The 21148-nt window shown below is 36.7% G+C and overlaps 1 protein-coding gene across 1 annotated transcript; it reads right to left on the reverse strand.

Annotated features, from left to right (window-relative positions):
* Positions 1–7371: 7371 nt before the first annotated feature.
* On the reverse strand, positions 7372–10918 carry LOC124555107 (UDP-N-acetylhexosamine pyrophosphorylase). The gene has a single exon (XM_047128908.1). The coding sequence runs from the start codon at positions 10782–10784 to the stop codon at positions 9306–9308; it is 1479 nt and encodes a 492-aa protein (XP_046984864.1). The 5' UTR covers positions 10785–10918; the 3' UTR covers positions 7372–9305.
* Between the last annotated feature and the right edge of the window lie 10230 nt (positions 10919–21148).

A 21148-nucleotide genomic window follows, 5' to 3' on the forward strand; every position in this document is an offset into this window, starting at 1 on the left:
TATACAATGTTAAAAATAAAGATTTTTCTGTTGGTTGGTTAGTTGTTTACTCATCCACAGAGCATTTACAGAATATCAGAAATGCATACGGTAATACTATCTTCTCATTCAGATTTATCTGCCTCTTTAATCTCCTTGTGCAATTTATTGCACAATTTAATTTCCTTGTATAAAATGCTGTTTTGTGTTTTTGTTTGTTTACTCTTGGTAAATGTAAGTGCAGCCTGCCTTTTTTTCCAGGATCATGAATGAAGCCATTTGTGAGATAACTCCTGATTTTCTTCTTGATTTGAACAACACACTGGTAGATGCAGGCCTACTCCCATGGTGTAGTTACTCTCTCTAGCTGTTTAAATAGATCTACAGGGACCTCAGCTACTATTTTAGTTAATATTCTAATAACCCTTTTCTGCACTTTGAAGACTGTGTCTACATTTTGTGTATGGGCCCCTCAAAAACTATTCCATAGCTAAAGTTGGAGTGCATATACGTACAGTGTGTCATGATAAAGGCATCATCTGTTACACACTGATGACAGATTTCTAAGGGCATAATATGTAGTTGATATTTTCTTTGCTAGTGTATTTGTGGGTTCATTCAAATTCTGGTGACATTCAACATTAATTCCTAAAAATTTTGTGTTTACTATAAAAGTTGCCCTGAGGTACACATATGTTAATGTACTTGAAATCTGACAAATGTTTCACTAAAATTTTTATTTTGTTTGAAGCCAGTGCTACCTCTTTTATTTATATAAGTTGTTTTTCAAGTATGATTGAAACCAGCCATTGGAAATACCTGTTATTCCCAATGATTCTGATTTGTTTTAATGGAATTATATGGCCAACAGTATCAAAGGCATTTGAGAGGTCTAAGAATATACTTCTAACAGATACATCTGTGTCTAGGGCATCAAACGTCACTTCTGTGAATTGTACTGTGGGTGGTCCTGTACTTCTACTACTCCGGAAACCGAACTGTGCTTCATTGAGGAGGTTATACTACTTCAAGTAAGTCATTAGCCTCAAGTAATCAATTATTGTTATAATGAATTTCTAATAACTTTGTAGCTTACTTGACAGTGCTATTCTCTTTCATGTACAGGATTGTGTAACAGTTATCCATACTCATGTTACTATTTTGACCTTGTGCAACAGTCCCGCAAACTTGTGTTCGAATGAATTAGTTTTTGTTTTGAATAAATCAGTTTTCCTTTTTCCATCACGCTCATTTTTCACACATGAGAAAAATATGCATATAGATATATGTGAGGTGAAAAAATTCTAAGCTTTTTAAAGAATGGTTTACATGATTTTCAATGATTTGCATGTTTCATTGTTTTCACAATCCTTTTTGTATCCATAAAGTTGATATACTGTGAGGGGAATTTCCCCAGAATATGACAATTACCTCAATAGGGAATGCATAAGAAACACATGCAAACTGATGGCAATTCAGTCCCCACTATAAGCCTTCAAAATGTGTAATGAGCAAAGTTGAGCAAAATTTCCCACTAAGAAAGAAGTCTTGTTAATCTACAGTAGATGCAATTTATTTACTTATTTTTCCACAACTAGTTTTTAGCAGAGGAATCTATCAAATAGATGCTTCTGAATCATTTATCACAATAGTGGCTCCACAGGTTTTAGTTGTTACAGAACACCAGAAATCAATAGATAACATTCATTATTTCAAATTAGAGTGTGACAACCTAGCAACATTCTATTGTAGAACACATAATAAAGGTGGTGGTGGTGGTGCCATTTACTGGAGAAAATGTAAGCTTATAACCACCACAGAAAAAGTGCTGTGGATCAGCAATTTCTACATTGACAAAGACTTCAAAATGGCAGTTCTCAAACCCACATTTCAAACTGTCCATTTCTTTGAGAAATTTTGATCCTTTCCTGAAATTAATGTCAGGTTGTAGAAGTGTAAAGCTTGTCATATTTGGAGATCTGAATCACAACACTTTACATCACTGCCAGGAAAGCAAATGTTTTACATATTGCATGCTATATTATAGGGCTAAAGATCTATCTGGACTGGTATGCACTAGAAAAGTTAACACACAGAGTAGTTCAACTGATCATATTGTAAAATATTATGACCACATCATCTCAATAGACATCACAAATGATCATCTCTCAAATCATTTAGGTTACACATCAGTGCTAAAATGCATTGCAAAATTCAAACCAAGGAAAATGTATGAGCACAAGAAAATATTATCTGCAAACAACACTGCTATGCTAAGACAGAGTTTAAGTAAAGAATATTGGGAATCGGCAATTATTAGCAAGTACCATCGTACCATCCCTTTAAAGGAAATGAGTAAGCATAAAAATCCACCCTTAAAATCAAACCCTGTTAAAAAAATCTGGAAGAAAAACTGGAAATATGTAAAGCTTGCACAGGCTGCATAAAGAAGTCAGAAATACAGAAACAAATTAATAATGTAGAATTAACTTTGAATAATGATATCATTTCTCATACACTTCTAATTAACAATATTTTTAATAATTACTTCATAGCTACTGTCGAACATGATGTCTGCATGGAAACGGGTACACAGCATTCATTTGAGTCCACTAACAAACAGAACTGCAATACACTACCTGTGCTATGCCTTGATGACATCCTCCAGCTATTGGAAGCCTCAGAAAGAAAGAAAGACTGCAGGATTATATGATTTTTCTCCATACTTATTGAAGAAATGCAAACATGAATTAGTGTAACCATTGCCTCATCTAATAAACTGTGTTCTTAAAGACTGTGTATTCCCTGACAAGTTGAAACAAGCTGTAGTTAAATCCTTACACAAAAATCAGAGATAAAACTGGACTACAGATCCATTGCCCTACTCTCCCCATTCACCAAATAGATTGAGAAAATAATGATGAAAGGAATCTTGGAACATTACAATAATGCTGATATATTAGGTGAATTTCAACAATGCTTCAGAAGAAGGTTAAAGTAACATCACCAGCAGTACAGTTATGAAGAGTCCCAAAAGTAGGAGTATTTATGGATCTCTCAAAACTTTTTGATAGGGTACACTGACAGAATCTTATCAAAAATTATGATGAACAGTGTCTCTTGCAATTGCCAGAAACATATTTAGAAGGTAAACAGTGTACATAAAATATGTGATAATGGAGAAATACTGGAGAGGATATGGTCAAGAATGAGAGAGACAGATTTTGGTGTTCCTTAGGGCTCCCTTTTAGGTCCATTCCCATTCATACGTTATGTAAATGATCGCTCAAGTTCTCTAAACAATAAGCATTTGATCACTATGTATGCCAATGATACATACATTGTCTGTTATGCAGACAGCAAGTCCAGCCTAGTTGAAGAGATTCAAAACTTTATTGAAATCAGCAGAAGTGCCGTTTGAAAAAGACAACTTCAAAGTAAACATAGAAACACAAATATTAGTTGCTTTGAACAGTCGTCCAAAGAGACAAAATATTGAGACTGATGCGACTGCCAAAACTGTGTTCAAAATGTAAATTTTTGGGTTTCTACATAGATGACTGACTTTCATGGAAGTAGCAAGTCTGCAACATGCTGGGGCGAAGGGAACTTAATTCTAAAACCCTTAGGACTGTATGTTTTGGATCAGTATACCCTTTCTTCTCTTATAGAATAGTACTGTGGGGTGTGATTGGCATATTAATATTAAAAGGGTTTTCATGCTCCTGAAGGGACCTCTGAGGATCATAGTGAACATGAAACAAGGAACACTTTGTGAAAGCCTATTCACTGGATTCAATATTCTGACAGTTGATGCCATGTATAGACTAGAAATTATTCTGCTAGTAAAAGGAGACACTAAGGTAAAAGATATGAACCTGGAAATTGACAACTGTGATACAAGGCACAAAAAAGTTTTTCATAGAGTTAACTTCTTAACAGCAAAAAGCCCCTATGTCAAGGCACATGTTTTTCATATTTGGTTAACAAATGATGTTAAGATGTTGACAGGGTATACTTTTAAAAAGTGACCCAAGCAGTGACTTATCCAAAAATGTGTGTATAACTTGGATTTAACATGAATAATAATGTATAAGCATAGAAATTGAAGCATGCTGTAAAATATTGTAATCTGTAATTGTAAAAAAAATTATACTTTATTGACAATGCCTAGGCACATAACATTATGTGTTACAAGCAGAAAAAACTATAAAAATGAAAGTGTGACCAGTGTTAAAAAAAGCTGTATATGAATGATCCACACGGTCTAAAATCATTATTGTAAGAAGCAGCATAAAAATATTGTCACCAACATTACAAACATACATGCATATGCACATGAAATGTTACATATTTAAAACTAATTGTGAGGAGACAGTTAATTGCACCTACTGTGGAATAAAGATATCAGTGTGGAAATTTACAGAACCAAAACCCATTAAACAAAATGCAAGAGTTGCTGCACGAAGCTAAAGAAATGGTCAGCTTTGTAGTTAAAATTCCATAACAGCCTGGGATGATGATGGTCTATGATCATTTAGAGCACTTGCAAAACAACTTACTGTACCTCTCAGTACACTGTTTATGAAAGTGTATTGTGTCAGCTGGAGTTCTGATTAATGCACTTATTCAATATTCTTAAATTCTACATATAGCTCTTTTATTTTAGAATGATAATTTTCTCTCACTCATACTCAGAAAAACAGCAGAATTTGCAGTCTAAATGCTATGTCTGCCTCTGCCATCACTGAGATTTTGAAGGTCTTCCCTACGTTACAATAACACTGCTTTACTTTTTCCATCAATGTAATAACCAAATAACACTGATTTCTGTTGTATGTTATAATCTGAGCTCATCTGAATTACTGTTAATTTGATGAGTTTTCTTAATATCATTAAGACTATCACTTACTTGTATGGGGTAGAATCCGAATTCATCCATATCATTAGGGTTTTTTTTTTTTTTAAACACATTAACAAAACAACTCCACATACCAATATGATGTGTTATATTTTGAAAATGTTTTACGATTCCCTTTGTGCTACTTACCCAGTAAAACAGGACTAATAAGAAGTTCCAATGGCATCCACTTACCTTACAAGTGAAGGAAGATTAGTGTTTATCTCAAGCCACCATAGCCAGGCGTACGAGGAGTGCACAATATATGGATGTCTGCACCAGTGTTTTAAGGCTAAGTGCATAGTCAATCACCAGTCAAAGAATTAAATGACTAATTATACATTTAGTGTTGCATGTGATACATAAAGATCCTGCAAAATATGTATGTGTAAATCTAAAAGAAAATCAGTATTCCAGTAAAGTTTTGAATACTAGGACTGGATTGGCTAGTAAACCTAACAAACATGAGTTGGTTACATTGAGGTAGTGCTTGGAGCCTGGCAACAAATGGGCTATGGCAGTTGGAGTTCAATGAACCATCAATGATGAGGTCATTAGAGATTGACACCAAGCACTTTTAGGGCAAAGATGGAGGAGAAAAATTAGCCACATCCTTTTCAAGTGAACTATTCCACCATTTTGGTTAAAACTTAGTTATTAGTTATTTGTGTATGCCACAATTATATTTGTATGCCTCTATGATATGGAATGAGACTTTTATAATTACAGTAAATTTTTCAGTGGAAAATGAGGAACCAGTTACATGACTTCTTTAGCTTGTCAAGCAGATATGATTTCTGTTTGTGTTTGATGACAGATTCATTACCCAAAATTCTTTACATTACTGGCTAAGATATGTGAATCTGGCTGAATACCTCACTCCTTTCTGTACCACAGAAGGACTGAGTGATCAATAGTGTAAATCTTTTCTCCTGCTATTATATTTATCAATGTCACTGTTGTTTTCAAATTGTGATTGAACATTGACAACAAACTTAAAATGGAAATAAATTTACTGTAAGACTTGTCAGTATACCTGTTTAAAAAATTATCTACAAGAGGCTTCAGGATTGATACCACAAACTATTCTTATTACATGCTTCTGTGCAGCAGACACTAGCTGTCAGTGATTAGTTACCTCAGTATATGATGCCATAGGACATTAGTGAATATAAATAGGAAAGGTAAGTCTACTTTTTGACATGTCCAACATCTGATAGTCTTGGAAACCCCAGAAAACCTAAACAAGGAGGCTGGAAGGCAATTTTAGCTCCTGCTCTTCTTGAACGAGAATCCAGTATGCTAACAACAGCATCCCCTTGCCCAGCATCTTACCTTACACTGCATTAGGTATGTTACACACCATTTACAGAGGGATAATTGTTTTTTTACATGTTAAACACATTCCATATTGCAGTAGATCAGAAACAAGTGTAAAATATGGTACACGGTCACTGCACATTGTAATCATCAAAGAAACTCGCTGCCTGCTTAGCTAATGCAAAATTTGCTGCTCATGCAGAGGACTCCAAGTAAACATCTGTTTGTGCTCAACTTATGGAGGGGTCACCACAGTAAAAATAGAATATTTCTCTTCTTCCATAGCACTGCAACTGGTTACTGAGTACAGTGATTCAGAAGCTAACTTGAAATATGCACATGTCCAGAAAGGGATCCACCAATTTTGAGACAATTTTAAAAAACTTAAATCTTGTGAACTGTAAGATTGTGCATAATAAAACAATAATCTTTCTGTTTGAAACAGTTAAACTTGTGGTCATCTATATGGACTATGCATAAAAGTTGTAAACATACAAGGGAATGATATAATAATGGTTCAATTTGTATATTTGAACAAAACATGAAAATTAGAGTTCTCATCATGTCTAATCCATATACAAGCAGATAATAAATAATTTGTTGTTATAGGATGGAATGTTTATGCTCTTGAAGTTTATACAGCCACATGTAAGTCACTTGTGGAATATGTTGAATTAGCAGTAATTTGTACATCCAGGGAAGTTCCTTCATATAGCTATGTGAAAATAAATGTTTCAATCTTTGGGTTGTAAAACCAACATTCTTTAAAGAATTACTTATTGGGAGACAGAGCTCCAACAAATGCCAAATAACAAAATTTATTTTGTTAACAATTTGAGCAATACCTTAGCCACGATATTATACTAAGGTACCTTTGCTGTCATCATACCACAACAGTAAGTGCGAAATACGATTTCTGTCTAATAATTCCACAAGCAAAAATTACTAATAGGTCTTCAGCACTGATACTGAAGTATTATTACTCTAAATATTAGCAAAATTACTATACCTTTTTGCGTATGTACAAATAACGAAATCTTACTATTGTAAGAGTAAACTATAAATCTGTATTGCTCAAGGTAACTATAATTTACGACAAGTACCAATTCATTTCATGGAAGTATTAGAAAAATGTAAGGTGCACAAGGAATCAGATTTATAGGCAATGGAAATGCTGTGAAATAAAATGTATTCTTAAAACAAAATGTTACATACATTATATATACATATATGTAATTGACAATAAAAATTTCATTCCATAAAAAATGACATGAAGAAATAAACCACTATAGAAATGTCATAAGAAAAATGACTTATGAATATTGGATTCCATTCTTCATGTGCTATTACATTTTCATTAAATTAATAAAACATTTAAACAAAAAATCCAATTGTACAGCCATCACAAAATTTTGCCATAAAACTGACAAATATAGTATATATTGGACTTCCATGCAACAAATAATATTTCTTAACTACTCAAGCTGCCTGCAAGATCTGAGATGTTATTGCACATTACATCACTACACAACCCAGATTTAAGGTCTGAGCCAGTTCATAATACTGGTGTCATTTCAGTTCCAAATTAGAAAGTACAGTGTCACATCACACAAAAAAATATCAATACATTATATTAAATCTGGCCAGTCTATAAAGAAACATTTTAATACTGCACCTTTCTTTTAAAAAATAGAGTATAGCAACAGTTTACATAACACTTTCACATTATGTGCAACTGGACACTGACTTCGTGGTAGTCAGATGTTCATGTCTGATCCTCTCTGTATGGAAGTTCCCTGAATGTCTAGTAGAACACCTACTTGGATTTTGCTGTAGCATCTAGAGTTTATACAATTTCGTATATTCAAAATTGTAAGTGCTTAATTTCATTAGACAAAACTTCTCTGCAGTTTAACAAATTGGACCCATAATATTTAGATTGTTGTTATTTACATGGAATGCAAAAACTTCTGCTATGCAGAATGAAAGCAATAATTATAAGAGTTTTAGTATAATCAAAACTTTAGTGTAAGTTAAATGATTAAATGCTTGTTTTAAGGTTTACATAACTTTGTTAGAGGAACATAAAGCAGTTAACAGAAACAAGGGAATAAAACACAAACAGAGCTCCAAATGTCTTTTTCTGTTTGTTTCAAATACTGAAATAAAGAAAGTAAGTGGCACATAACATACAGCCATATGTTATTCATATAAGCAGCGATTGCACGACTACACATTTGTTTTTAAGGTGCAAAAACTGCTTGGAAAAAATTAATATGGGTGTACCACATAATTCACACCCGAGTAACAGTAACTGTACATTTACAACAGTTTGATAAATCAGTTAATTACAGAATTGAACAATATCAACACCTTACTTAACTGTTTAAGTAATAATGAAAGCATAAAGTCAATTTTCTTCTATGTATAATGGGCTAAAGTACCATACGTAAGGCAGTGATTCCTGACATTTCATGATTACATTTAAACAGAATTGTGCATTTGGTCATTTGAACAAAGCATTCAGAATATCAGTTACTTTATGCAACAGATCTCTCAATAAATACTGGTAACTCTTCATGAGGCAAAGTGTGTAGTTATTTTGTTGCATTTACTGTACATGATGGAACTAACATCAAATATCACTTGCTCACTCACATATAAAGACAGAGCTCAGTATGCTAACTTATCAACTAAGAATATAAATTCCAGCACCAAATGTATGCAGGCCCCATTACTATTTTTTTTCTTTTCTTAAAAAAGCCTCCTATTAAAGTCAAAGAGGAAAGAAATGTTTCCTGTTTAAACATTAATATGAGATGTGACATGATTGTGCAAATATGCTACACTGTAAAAGTGGTACCAGTTTCTTTCACTACCATTTACTCTTTGAAGTTAGCATCAAGAGAACTGTTACCACACAGGAATTTTAGCATACTCCCTCACAATTTGACCACCACCAGCACACTTTATTGCACATAGGCATTTTATAACTACAATATTAACACAGGAACACACAGTTTAACCTGTGGCTGCAACATATATTTCACCTTAAAGTGCATAGGAACTGACAGCAAAATATAATCTTTGTGCACAAATATAAACATCATTGATCATATACGTTACCATTTGGGCTTTGTTCACTAGGATGCAACAAAACAACTGGCGATTTAAATGTCTTATTACTAACAATTTCTTCAAGACCTTCGCCAGCATATGTCAACAACGGTGAAATCTCACAAATCACAGATGATCCCTTGTCTGTTACAATCTTTCCACCAGCCTTAGTCAAATACTGGTAATGAAGTGAATACAGATCATTACGGGCAGTTGTGGGTGTGTCTTTTTCAGCAGTATCGGCATTTTTAAGGGCACTGAATTCCTCATTTCGCTTCACTTCCCATGTAACAAAATTGTCCGCAAACTGAAAGACGTCAAAAACAAATTTTTCCATTTTTATACCATTGGGTTTCTCTGGTTTACAAATGTTACCTTGTGCATCAACATAAGGGATCTTTTTCCTGGCAACATGTAGCTTCAAATTATTTTCATGCTTATTTGCAATCTTCTGAAGAAACTCTGTTGTGAAAAAGTGATTGCAAATATTACCAGCTCTGAATGTTAATCTCCCATCTATATCACTCTGCTCTGCTGTTTTTAATGTAATTTCACTGTATTCAACAACTTGATACCGGCCATCCACCTGACAAACAACACCTACAGGTTCTTCTGGAAAAGATTTTTCTACTACTTTTGCTCCACACTCTGCATTCTTGCTTATACAATAACCAATGAAAACTGGGTCAGCTACTTTAACCAAAATGTTATCGACACTGTATGCATGAAGATAACTAATACCCCGTCTCTCAATATCATCCAGCACTTTACGGTCCCGCAAAGCTCGATACAGTCCTCCATTCCCATCTGGTGCTCTTGACAGCTTATACTTTCTATCCATGATTATTTTTCCATCAAATGTGAAGCATGGAAGTAACCCCTGCTCAAACATAACAATATTTTCTTTTTTAAGACCAAAATAGTTGTGGTTTGCAAAGTATTCCTGTGTGGGGCACATAGTTGCTTCACTGGTCATGATATACCATGTTATATGATTGTAAACTCCTGTTCGTTCACAAGCAAGCTCCTGCAGCCTCAGAATTCTTTCTGCCTGAACCTGATACAGAGACTTATGAGAAGGTAGGCCAACATCATACATACCTTTAGGATATGATACTCCAAGTCTTGTACCCTGACCACCTGCCAGAAGCAACACACCCACTTTGCCTGCAGAAATCTGCCTCAAACCTTCATCTTCGTAAAATCTTAGGTCTTCTGCTTCTGATCTGATGACACCACCATAAAATTCTGCTGGGATAGGCTTCATGCGATCATCCAGTTTTGCTTGATCTTCAGTGAGGGACTCCACAGCTCTTCTGAAATACGAAGTAACTTCTGCCACGTTGACTTCTTGTAAATCCAGCAGTAACTCTGCTCTCTCCTCTTCAGACAGTTCTTCCCAAAACCGCAACAGGTGCTGCTGTCCATATTTTGTCAGTTCCTGCTTGCATTTGCCGATGTCCAACATTCTGAAACTGTATTAGCACAGTTCTGACAGCAGCTACGAACCGTCACTCCCCACAACCACCTGCGCTGGAGTGCACACACCTTCTGTTGACATTTCTGGCTTTGACAGCAGCTGTTCATAGCAGACACCAAACTTGTTACCCCCACCCGTAAACGTGCGCGGCCCAACGTCATCAGCACCAGCCAATAGAATACTTCGCGTGGTACGCGTTGCACTTGGCAAAGTTACTCCCTCTAATAATACAGTTACGTGACATACAAGACGCTTAACTGACCTCTCTTCATCAAGGATCGCAGCTGTAACGGCATTACCGGCAGCAGTCATCTTGAAAGCGTAGGAAATTGCATGCGAAATATAGTTCTATCGTATCCTTCGCAGACGTGGCGACACTCTTAAATCAGTGCTTGTCGCTTAGCGTCGTGTCGCTTGGACAATATTACACAGACATACACAATCCGAGGTATCGAATTATTACAGTTGAACTGTCGAAGGTCGATATATGTATTCTCGCAATACCGTTGTTATTAATAAAATTAGGAATAAACCTGACATTAACCAATATATCCCAATAAGAAATTGGGACACTCTTCCTTTGTTTTGTTAGAATGCTTGCGTGCTCCATATATTTGTTTGTAAAGGTGTGACTGGAATACCGTTCTATGTTTAGACTTCCTTTAAAAATATAGAAGGTAATTCAAGTACCGGTACCAGTAATTTAAATAAAAACAAGTCATGTTGCCTCTGTGATATAGGCCTATGCTAAGATAAATTATTCTGAGACGTGACGTATTATAAATATATTTAAAAAAGAAAATAGAAGAACGGTGCTGACCACGACCCAAGCTGAATAAAAATTAAATACGCAGTCAGTGGGTCTCATCATTCCACGGCACAGTAGAAGAATTTCACTACGCCGTATGTTATGAATAATATCACTTCACTAGTGCGAAATTCGGGCAAGTATGCCTATATGGAGTTGTAACAAATAACATACCATATCCTTGTATCCGCCAATGTACTTTTGTGAATACATATTGACAGCAGGAATGAAAATTGTCTCTGTAACTTTTCAGTACATGAGATTTTTAAATTTCTTTGACAGTTGCAATACTTGTTTGTGAAGTTTATTTATTTGTTATTAGTACTGTAGATCATAATTTTTTAACAGTAAAGCACATCGTGATGTAGGACAAGCCAATTACAAATTTATTGTAAAATGGTGATGGTGGTACATACTTCGCTTAGGAGAATACAAATAAGAGGTATAGACAAAAACATAAAGCTATAAGATACAACAGTTTATATTATCTTACTAAGCATAAATACATATAAGTGAATAACGAATGAAAATTTATATCACTAAGAAATAATCTACATGTTTTGCATAGTTAAAATTATCAAGAATATTCCAAATGGTTCAAATGGCTCTGAGCACTATGGGACTCAACTGCTGTGGTCATCAGTCCCCTACTAATTAAACCTAACTAACCTAAGGACATCACACACAACCATGCCCGAGGCAGGATTCGAACCTGCGACCGTAGCAGCAGCGCGGCTCCGGGCTGGAGCGCCTAGAGCCGCACGACCACCGCGGCCGGCAGAATATTCCATATAGATGCGTCCCTACTAGAGATTATATTTGTATTAACAAATTTTGTTCACACACTGCACACACAGAGCAAAATTACATGTCACACATTTTAGTTAAAACAGAAAGTTTGAAAGGTGCATGAGACAAATAAGGAAATGAAAACAAAAACAATTATTGATTATTATAATGACTCTTGACACAGATGGATTAGCGGTATTACAAATTATGGCACATCAGATGCCATGTACTGTAGGACAGTGTTCCTTTTCTTTTATAGTTATAGAAAGTAGTTTAAAAGATTGCTTTTTTACAGCATTTTCTGTTTTATTGCTGTAATTATTGTCAAAACACACTGGTATATTCGGATTATCGTTGACTGATTTTGCAATTTCAGCCATCTTGCAATTTTCTTTGAAAGGTAAGCTACAGATGAGCATCGTATTTCTCCAACACTGTTAGTGTCATTATATACTTATTCATGACAATATAAGACCAATAGTAAACTTCATAATCAGTTTTTGCTACTGTCGACATTGGCTAGTAACTGACACATCATTCACCGGTCTTTGTAAGACCTACCACTAAGAATCCTGGCGGGGATGCGACTGACTTACTTGACCTTTCCTTCAGCGGTGCGCTAACACATTGAGCGTTACTGTCAGCACTGACTTTCGTAGGTGCTCTAAACGAAATATCTATGCCCTCATTATTTATTTCCTTTACTGCAACCTATTGCTCCTGATTATATTTGTTTACCTTTAAGCGTTAGTTCAAATTTCAAGCGATTGTCATATGCATGCCCTAGAAAATCGAGAAAGCAACCAAGTAGGCTTTTCTGCAGATCTTATTTAAAATGTCTAAAAATCAAGTGATTTTTTTTAGATTTAAGTGACTGTTCACAAATCGTAAAGGGATTTGATGAGGCATTATGTCTTTATAACAAGATGAAAAATACCTCCAGTGATGAGTGTTGTAGAGAAAGAGGAATGGATTCACATTCAGATGATCATCCAGATTCTTATGCAAGAAACGTTTCTTTGAAAATGCCACGATCGATTTGCAGTCCAGTTCTATCAATTTTCCTGGCGAATCCGAACGCTAATAGAATTCTCAGAGATAGTGGAAAAAAATCGTAAACATTTTGATGGCATCTTATTATTTGACGATGAAGTTTCGTTAACAATCATAGCTATCATCAATTTAAGAAAAAGTAAAGTAAAAAAAAAAAAAAAAAAAACTCTGCAATATGACGCCAATGAATGGTGAACGCCATATTAAAATACTTCAGAGCTTTGAGTTGCCTATTGTTGTTATAAGTGGTACGATACTGCGTGTCTTATATTTATTTTCTCTAGACTGGTCTGTGGAGCTTGAGTGTATTTAAACAGCGACATCATGGAACCATCAACTGCTTTGTTTCCTGACTACTAGTTTCAGCCAAGTGACAATCATTAAGTTACAGTTTAACGTTACATCAAGTCTGAGGAAAGTTTTTTTGACTTCAAACATACAATCGATTTTTAGTGACAGCATCTGCCACATACATGCCTCATATATTTTCCAGCAGTCAGCAAGTGCAAAACGCGAAATTCTATTACGTTATTCATCATATTGTATCGCTAAAGTCGTACCACGTGTTACCCTATAAATTTGGCCAAGAGCGAAGCGTACACACATGTCGATTCTTGAGTTCGTTATTCATTCACTGAAGATTAAAAACTGCGATAGGAAAGAAGATTAAGTCTTAGCCTCCCATCGATGACTGAGTGGTTCGAGGTGGAATACATGCTCAGTTAGAGTAATGACGTAGGAGGAAACAGGCCCTATCCTTTCGAAAGGAACTACTCTGGCAACTGCCTTTACTGATTTAGAGGAACGACAGAAAACTTAATCTGGATGGTCACGCAAGAATTTTCACTTTAACAAATGCGAATCTACATTTACATCCATAGTCTGAAAAACACCGTGAAGTGCATGGCATAAGGTACTTCCCATAGAACATATTAGGATTTCCTTATGTTCCGTTTGTGTATGGAGAGTGGTGAGATTGACCGCTGAAATGCCTCTGTGCGCACTGTAACAAGTCACATCTTTTCTTCGGGCTTCCTACGGAAACGATGCGTAAAGGACTGTAACATATTCCAATATATTTCATTCAATACTGCTTCTTGAAAGTTGGTGAGTAGGCTTTTGCACGATAATTGGGACTTATCTTCAAGCTTCTGCAAGTTCAGGTTTTTCAACATCTCTTTGATGCCCTCCCTTGGGTCAAACAAGTCCGTGACTTTTTGTGCTGTTCTTTTATCTACTTGTTCAGTATACCTTGTTCATCCTTTTTGGGATAGGAGCTACACACCTGATCAGTGTTCATGATGGGTCGCATCGGTCTTTTGTAACCGATCTCCTTTGTAGACTGGCTACATCGCAGTAATGAACTGACGTGTGCTGCCTACTTCATGTAAGATTAAAGCTATGAGGTAATTACATTTCAGATGCGCCCAGGAATTTTATGAGCTGACCGAGTCAAGTCTGTACTGTAGTTCCTTCTCTAGATTGTCGTGTAGATGACAAAATGGTAGATATCGAAATAGACGACAGAGGGATAGAGAAACTATTAAAATCGCTCAAAAGAGGAAAGGCCACTGGACCTGATGGGATACCAGTCCGATTTTACACAGAGTATGCGAAGGAACTTGCCCCCCCTTCTTGCAGCGGTGTACCGTAGGTCTCTAGAAGAGTGTAGCGTTCCAAAGGATTGGAAAAGGGCACAGGTCATCCCCGTTTTCAAGAAGGGACGTCGAACAGATGTGCAGAACTATAGACCTATATCTCTAACGTCGATCAGTTGTAGAATTTTGGAACACGTATTATGTTCGAGCATAATGACTTTTCTGGAGACTAGAAATCTACTCTGTAAGAATCAGCATGGGTTTCGAAAAAGACGGTCGTGTGAAACCCAGCTCGCGCTATTCGTCGACGAGACTCAGAGGGCCATAGACACGGGTTCTCAGGTAGATGCCGTGTTTCTTGACTTCCGCAAGGCGTTCGATACAGTTCCCCAGAGTCGTTTAATGAACAAAGTAAGAGCATATGGACTATCAGACCAATTGTGTGATTGGATTGAAGAGTTCCTAGATAACAGAACGCAGCATGTCATTGTCAATGGAGAGAAGTCTTCCAAAGTGAGTGATTTCAGGTGTGCCGCAGGGGAGTGTCATAGGACCGTTGCTATTCACAATATACATAAATGACCTTGTGAATGACATCGGAAGTTCACTGAGGCTTTTTGCAGATGATGCTGTGGTGTATCGAGAGGTTCAACGGAAAATTGTACTGAAATGCAGGAGGATCTGCAGCGAATTGACGCATGGTGCAGGGAATGGCAATTGAATCTCAATGTAGACAAGTGTAATGTGCTGCGAATGCATAGAAAGATAGATTCCTTATCATTTAGCTACAAAATAGCAGGTCAGCAACTGGAAGCAGTTAATTCCATACATTATCTGGGAGTACGCATTAGGAGTGATTTAAAATGGAATGATCATATAAAGTTGATCGTCGGTAAAGCAGATGCCAGACTGAGATTCATTGGAAGAATCCTAAGGAACTGCAATCCGAAAACAAAGGAAGTAGGTTACAGTACACATGTTCGCCCACTGCTTGAATACTGCTCAGCAGTGTGGGATCTGCACCAGATAGGGTTGATAGAAGAGATAGAGAAGATCCAACGGAGAGCAGCGCACTTCGTTACAGGATCACTTAGTAATCGCGAAAGCGTTACGGAGATGATAGATAAACTCCAGTGGAAGACTCTGCAGGAGAGACGCTCAGTAGCTCGGTATGGGCTTTTGTTAAAGTTTCGAGAACATACCTTCATCGAAGAGTCAAGCAGTATATTGCTCCCTCCTACGTATATCGTAAGAGACCATGAGGATAAAATCAGAGAGATTGAAGCCCATACAGAAGCATACCGACAATCCTTCTTTCCACGAACAATACGAGACTGGAATAGAAGGGAGAATCGATAGAGGTACTCAATGTACCCTCCGCCACACACCGTCAGGTGGCTTGCGGAGTATGGATGTAGAAAGTGTGATTCTACTTTATTAGGATGCCCTAGATAAAGTGTCATAAAGATCTCAATAAAAGATGATATGGAACCAAATTTGCATGTGACAAAGCTCCATGGTTGAGAAATGAAGATACATTAAAAGAGATGGTGGAAGTGACCTCCCCCACCTGTGTAACAGTTTAACACGATGCTGCATGTTCGTGAATATTGCTGCCAGCGTACTGGAAGTTACACTGGATGTTCTTACGTAACGTGTCGACGTGGCAGCATCTGTGAAATGTGGTAACAGTAAGGTTCTGCGAACTGAGAGTGGGTCTCGTGCGTCAGTGTAGCGTGCATTATCACAGCGGCGTATCATAGGACCATCAAGAGATCTCAATATTATTGAGCCTTTTTGGTCTGAGTTGGAGAGAATGGTGCGTGATCGCTATGCACCTTCATGATCGTTACATGAACTTGCCACTATTTTGCAGAAATAATGGAATAAGATTCCCTTGAAACCATACAGGATCTGTATTTATACATTCCAAAATGACTGGAAGCTGTTTTGAATGGCATTAGATTCCCTATATCGAATTACACAAGGTAAGACGTTGTATTTCTTCATAATGTTTTGGTGCTGACAGGGTCCTTGGATGCAACATTCATTCTGCATGACTGCAGTGGGTTATCACTACTAGTTCTGGCCAAGATAACAAACTTACCTCAAGGTCAGTGATGAGGACTTCCAGTGTCAGGTTACACACTTGAGTTACCTCCCAGCAGACAAACTGCAGAGTGGCTTCAGGACTACATATACGAAGCTTTTAATAGATAGTGGTATCAGCCTGCTTTGCACATTGCCTCTTACATATATTCGAGGTCACCCGCACTCATCTCCCTCCAGGTTACTGCTGGTAAGCTTTTAAGGTCATCAAGAAAAACCACTTCGCCCTCCCCTCCCCTACCCCTCTCTTCCCACCCCTACTGGACCAATGAGATTCAAACACCTCGTCCCTCTCCTCCCTCATCCGTTATAACTGGGGCACTTGTGTGAGTGGCTTCACTCTGGAGCTGTACAGCATAGAGAGAGGATCAAGCTGTGTCTATTCGTTAGCAACAAATTGTTATTGTAATTGCATTAAGTCATGTCACTCGAGACCTACTTGTTAATAACAAATTAAAGTTAATATTACATGATTTTTGTCATTCAAGGCACCAGTAGAGACCACACCCAGGCAGATATACAAGTGCTCACATTAATCCACAGTTTTACATATTATTCCAAAATTTTATGTATTTTATCCAATTACACGAATTATGTACCACTGCTCTTGATGTCATGTCAACATCGTGTTGCATCAATGTCATGGTGCTCTCAGCCAATCACAATGAAGCATGTTCATCCAAAAGTATCCAAATTATTTATCATTGCTAAGCCATCACTACATTAATAGTGTGTGTGTGTGTGTGTGTGTGTGTGTAGAAATGACATCATGACACAATGACACCATAGCAAATTCTACAAGCAACACAGTGTTACTAATTTCCAACCAAAGATAATGTATGTGTTAGAAATACCACACCATGATAGATAACACCACAGCAAATTGTATAAGCATTGAAGTTTTATGGCTTTCCAACCAGAGATAATGCATGCATAAGAAATATCACACCATGATAGATATCCACTGCTAAGACACCAGTACAGTGATAAATCACGTGCTGTCGTAGTTTGTTTTAAAATGAGGGTGCTGTTAGAAATGATAATGATGTCACAGCAAAATAATGACTCTTTCAAGCAAAGATACTGTGTGTATAAGAAATAGCACAGCTCCATAAAATATGCACCTAGAGATGTGACCAATATCTCCAGCGTAAAGTATCATGCCATAGGGTAGACAACCTCTCCTTACTTTATTAGTACAGGCTTTATCCAAAAAACAATAACATAATGTTGGACTTGTCACTGGTAGGTTCATTCAACATACTAGTATCATGTGAACTCAAGCTGGACAACGCTATTTTCATGAAAGCACTATTGAGGACTGACATTCATAGTCAGCACACATGTTGCGTAAGATAAGAGAAATTTGGACTCGTATAGGTAGACGTTTTTCTACCAACTTCAGTTTTTCGTGAGTGCTACAATGTACTATATGTGAAGTATGTGTGTGTGTGTTCTAAAACAAAAAAAGAACAGCTGTTATGATCGCATGACTCTCTTATGAGCAATAAGCGGCCCAGATTTCAGACAAGCATTAAAAAACATGATGAATCTGTGCATGAGTGTTTGCCTAATATTCATTTACAAATGAACATAAGTAAACACTGGAATGGCAGAAAACATGCTTCTATGATAGAGCTACAATCTACTTCTCATAATAATCCAACCTGGTAAGTGTCTCAGACTGAGAGCAAATCGCATAATTTGTTGTAACACACCACAAAAATTCTAAACATGTTATGTATGTGATGAATAGGTATAGATTCGATGGGTAATCGTAGCTGTTTGTGTACAACGCCATACTGACACTAACGCTCCATGGTGGAACTGTAACACATTTTCGCATAGGTCACTAGGTTAGTAACACATCTGGGAAGGCCGTGTTTCAGCCACTCATATCTGCTAGTGCAAAATAACGCATTCTCCCACTATTAGTTACGTTGGAAGTAGTACTGTGGCTGTTTTCAGTGATCCAGCAGTGTAACACTGAATTACACCATTAGATCATCTACAAAACCCTTGTCAGTATCACTGTTTGTGTAAATAACTTTGACGTTAAATAATTAAAACTATAGGCATACAGTACATACTTTTGTAACCCATTATCGGTCCTTGTTACCTTTTTTTAAGTAGAGCACCAAGGTATAGCAGTTCATCCTGCCATTACTGAACATTCGATTTAAACTACAATCTTCCACCATATGTGCACATCCAACTAAAATATAACATCAATGAATTCTAATTTTAGGAATCATAACAGGAAAAGACATCATGATCAACATATAAGCTCGTGTTACCTCCCAGCAGACAAACTGCAGAGTGGCTTCAGGACTACATATACGAAGCTTTTAATAGATAGTGGTCTCAGCCTGCTTTGCACATTGCCTCTTACATATAAGGAAGTTATAATTTGCTCCATATCTTTTCCAGCAAGACTTTCAATCCTGTAGAGACGTTTAGCTGTTTAATATCTCTAAAATTTTCTCATATTCTCAACACTAACAAAAAACTTTTGGCTGGGAATAGTATACCACACTGATTTGCTGACAACGAATAGGCATTCATCTACCAAAAGGTAGTCCACAGTAGAACTGTCAGCATCACTGTCTGGTAGTTCACTAATCGATTTCCAGGTTAGATAATTAAAAATTATAGACATACAGAGAATAGTTTTATAAACCATTATCAGCTCTGAATACACAAAATGCATGTACATCTACATAGATAAACAGTATTTATTTTAATTCTCAGGAAGCTGCTGGATTAGGTTCCTGTCTGTCTTAGTATTCATAAATGTGTAGGACCAACACTGGAAGTGTGTCTTAGCATAGCAGTATGATCAGAATGACCACCACCAAAAACAAATGCTCTTTGCTGATGATGATTTTTAATACTAATAGCAAAAACCTTTGGGTGGAGATTGTGACAACAATTCCAGTTTCGTGATGTGGTCATACCTTGTAAATGAGATTGGACTTGCAATCCAGTTATGCTATTTTGGATTAGCTGCGAGGTGGAAACCTTAGGAAGATGAGGTGGTTGTTTGTAGACGTAGTGCTACTCTGTAAAGCTAAAACGCATACTTGGTGGTTTACATTTATTAAAGTATCACCCTTGATATCTATAAAAAACGTGAGATGCTACTACCAAGTGGACAGGACAGCCCATACCCAACAACCATATACATGGTAGGAAGTGATAATGCTACCATAGCATGGAGGGTTGTTATGTGTATAGATGACTCTGATATCATTGTAAATAGAACTAAGACGTGTATTTTGAGAAAAATAATATGCACAGTCTAGGCTTAGGTCCTCAGTCTAGCTCTTATGCATCTTCTGTAGTAGTAGATGTGATATTTCTGTGTGTGCATGGTGTTACCCAAAACAAATACTAACGGAGGAAATTCACTTCAAAGTCGACCAGGTCCACTTGCAGCAAGAGTATAATGGGTTAGCTTTTAGAAAGATATAATATATGGAGGTAAAATATTAAACATTGAAACCACAGGACAGGGACAGGAGGTCACAGGCTGGCAGATGAAGCTATCATACGTCCCTAGCGAAACAGTAGTGCTGGGCATAACCTTCCACACAGTGAAAATGAAATATGGACAGTATCTACACTGACTGCATCTTCGAATGTGCTTTTCCTACATGCGTTCATTCTCCTCCAAAACATTCGCTTGTATATGTGTCAAAAGCAGTAAATTTCACACAACTGATACTGTTGGAGAGAACAGTCGAAATATGGTTAAATTTAGGATAAATGGTTTAAAAATGAGACAAATACGAGCAGTAGTGCTGGGTGCTAATCTAAGTCATGTAGATAAAATGTATCGTATCTGTGATCAGCAAACTTCTCGTGATTTCATCAATAGCTGTGTCAATATACAATCCATGTGCATCACTTTTCAATTCTGAAATAATACTTCTTTACACTGCATCCGTATATTTTTACGATTTCAGACAGTGACGGAAAAAAATCGTAACACC

This window comes from Schistocerca americana, chromosome X (genome assembly GCF_021461395.2).
Source record: "Schistocerca americana isolate TAMUIC-IGC-003095 chromosome X, iqSchAmer2.1, whole genome shotgun sequence".
Classification (NCBI taxonomy): Eukaryota; Metazoa; Arthropoda; class Insecta; order Orthoptera; family Acrididae; genus Schistocerca; species Schistocerca americana.

Coding starts and splice junctions, on each gene's coding strand:
- LOC124555107 (XM_047128908.1), bottom strand. CDS start 10,784: ATGTTGGACATCGGCAAATGCAAGCAGGAACTGACAAAATATGGACAG.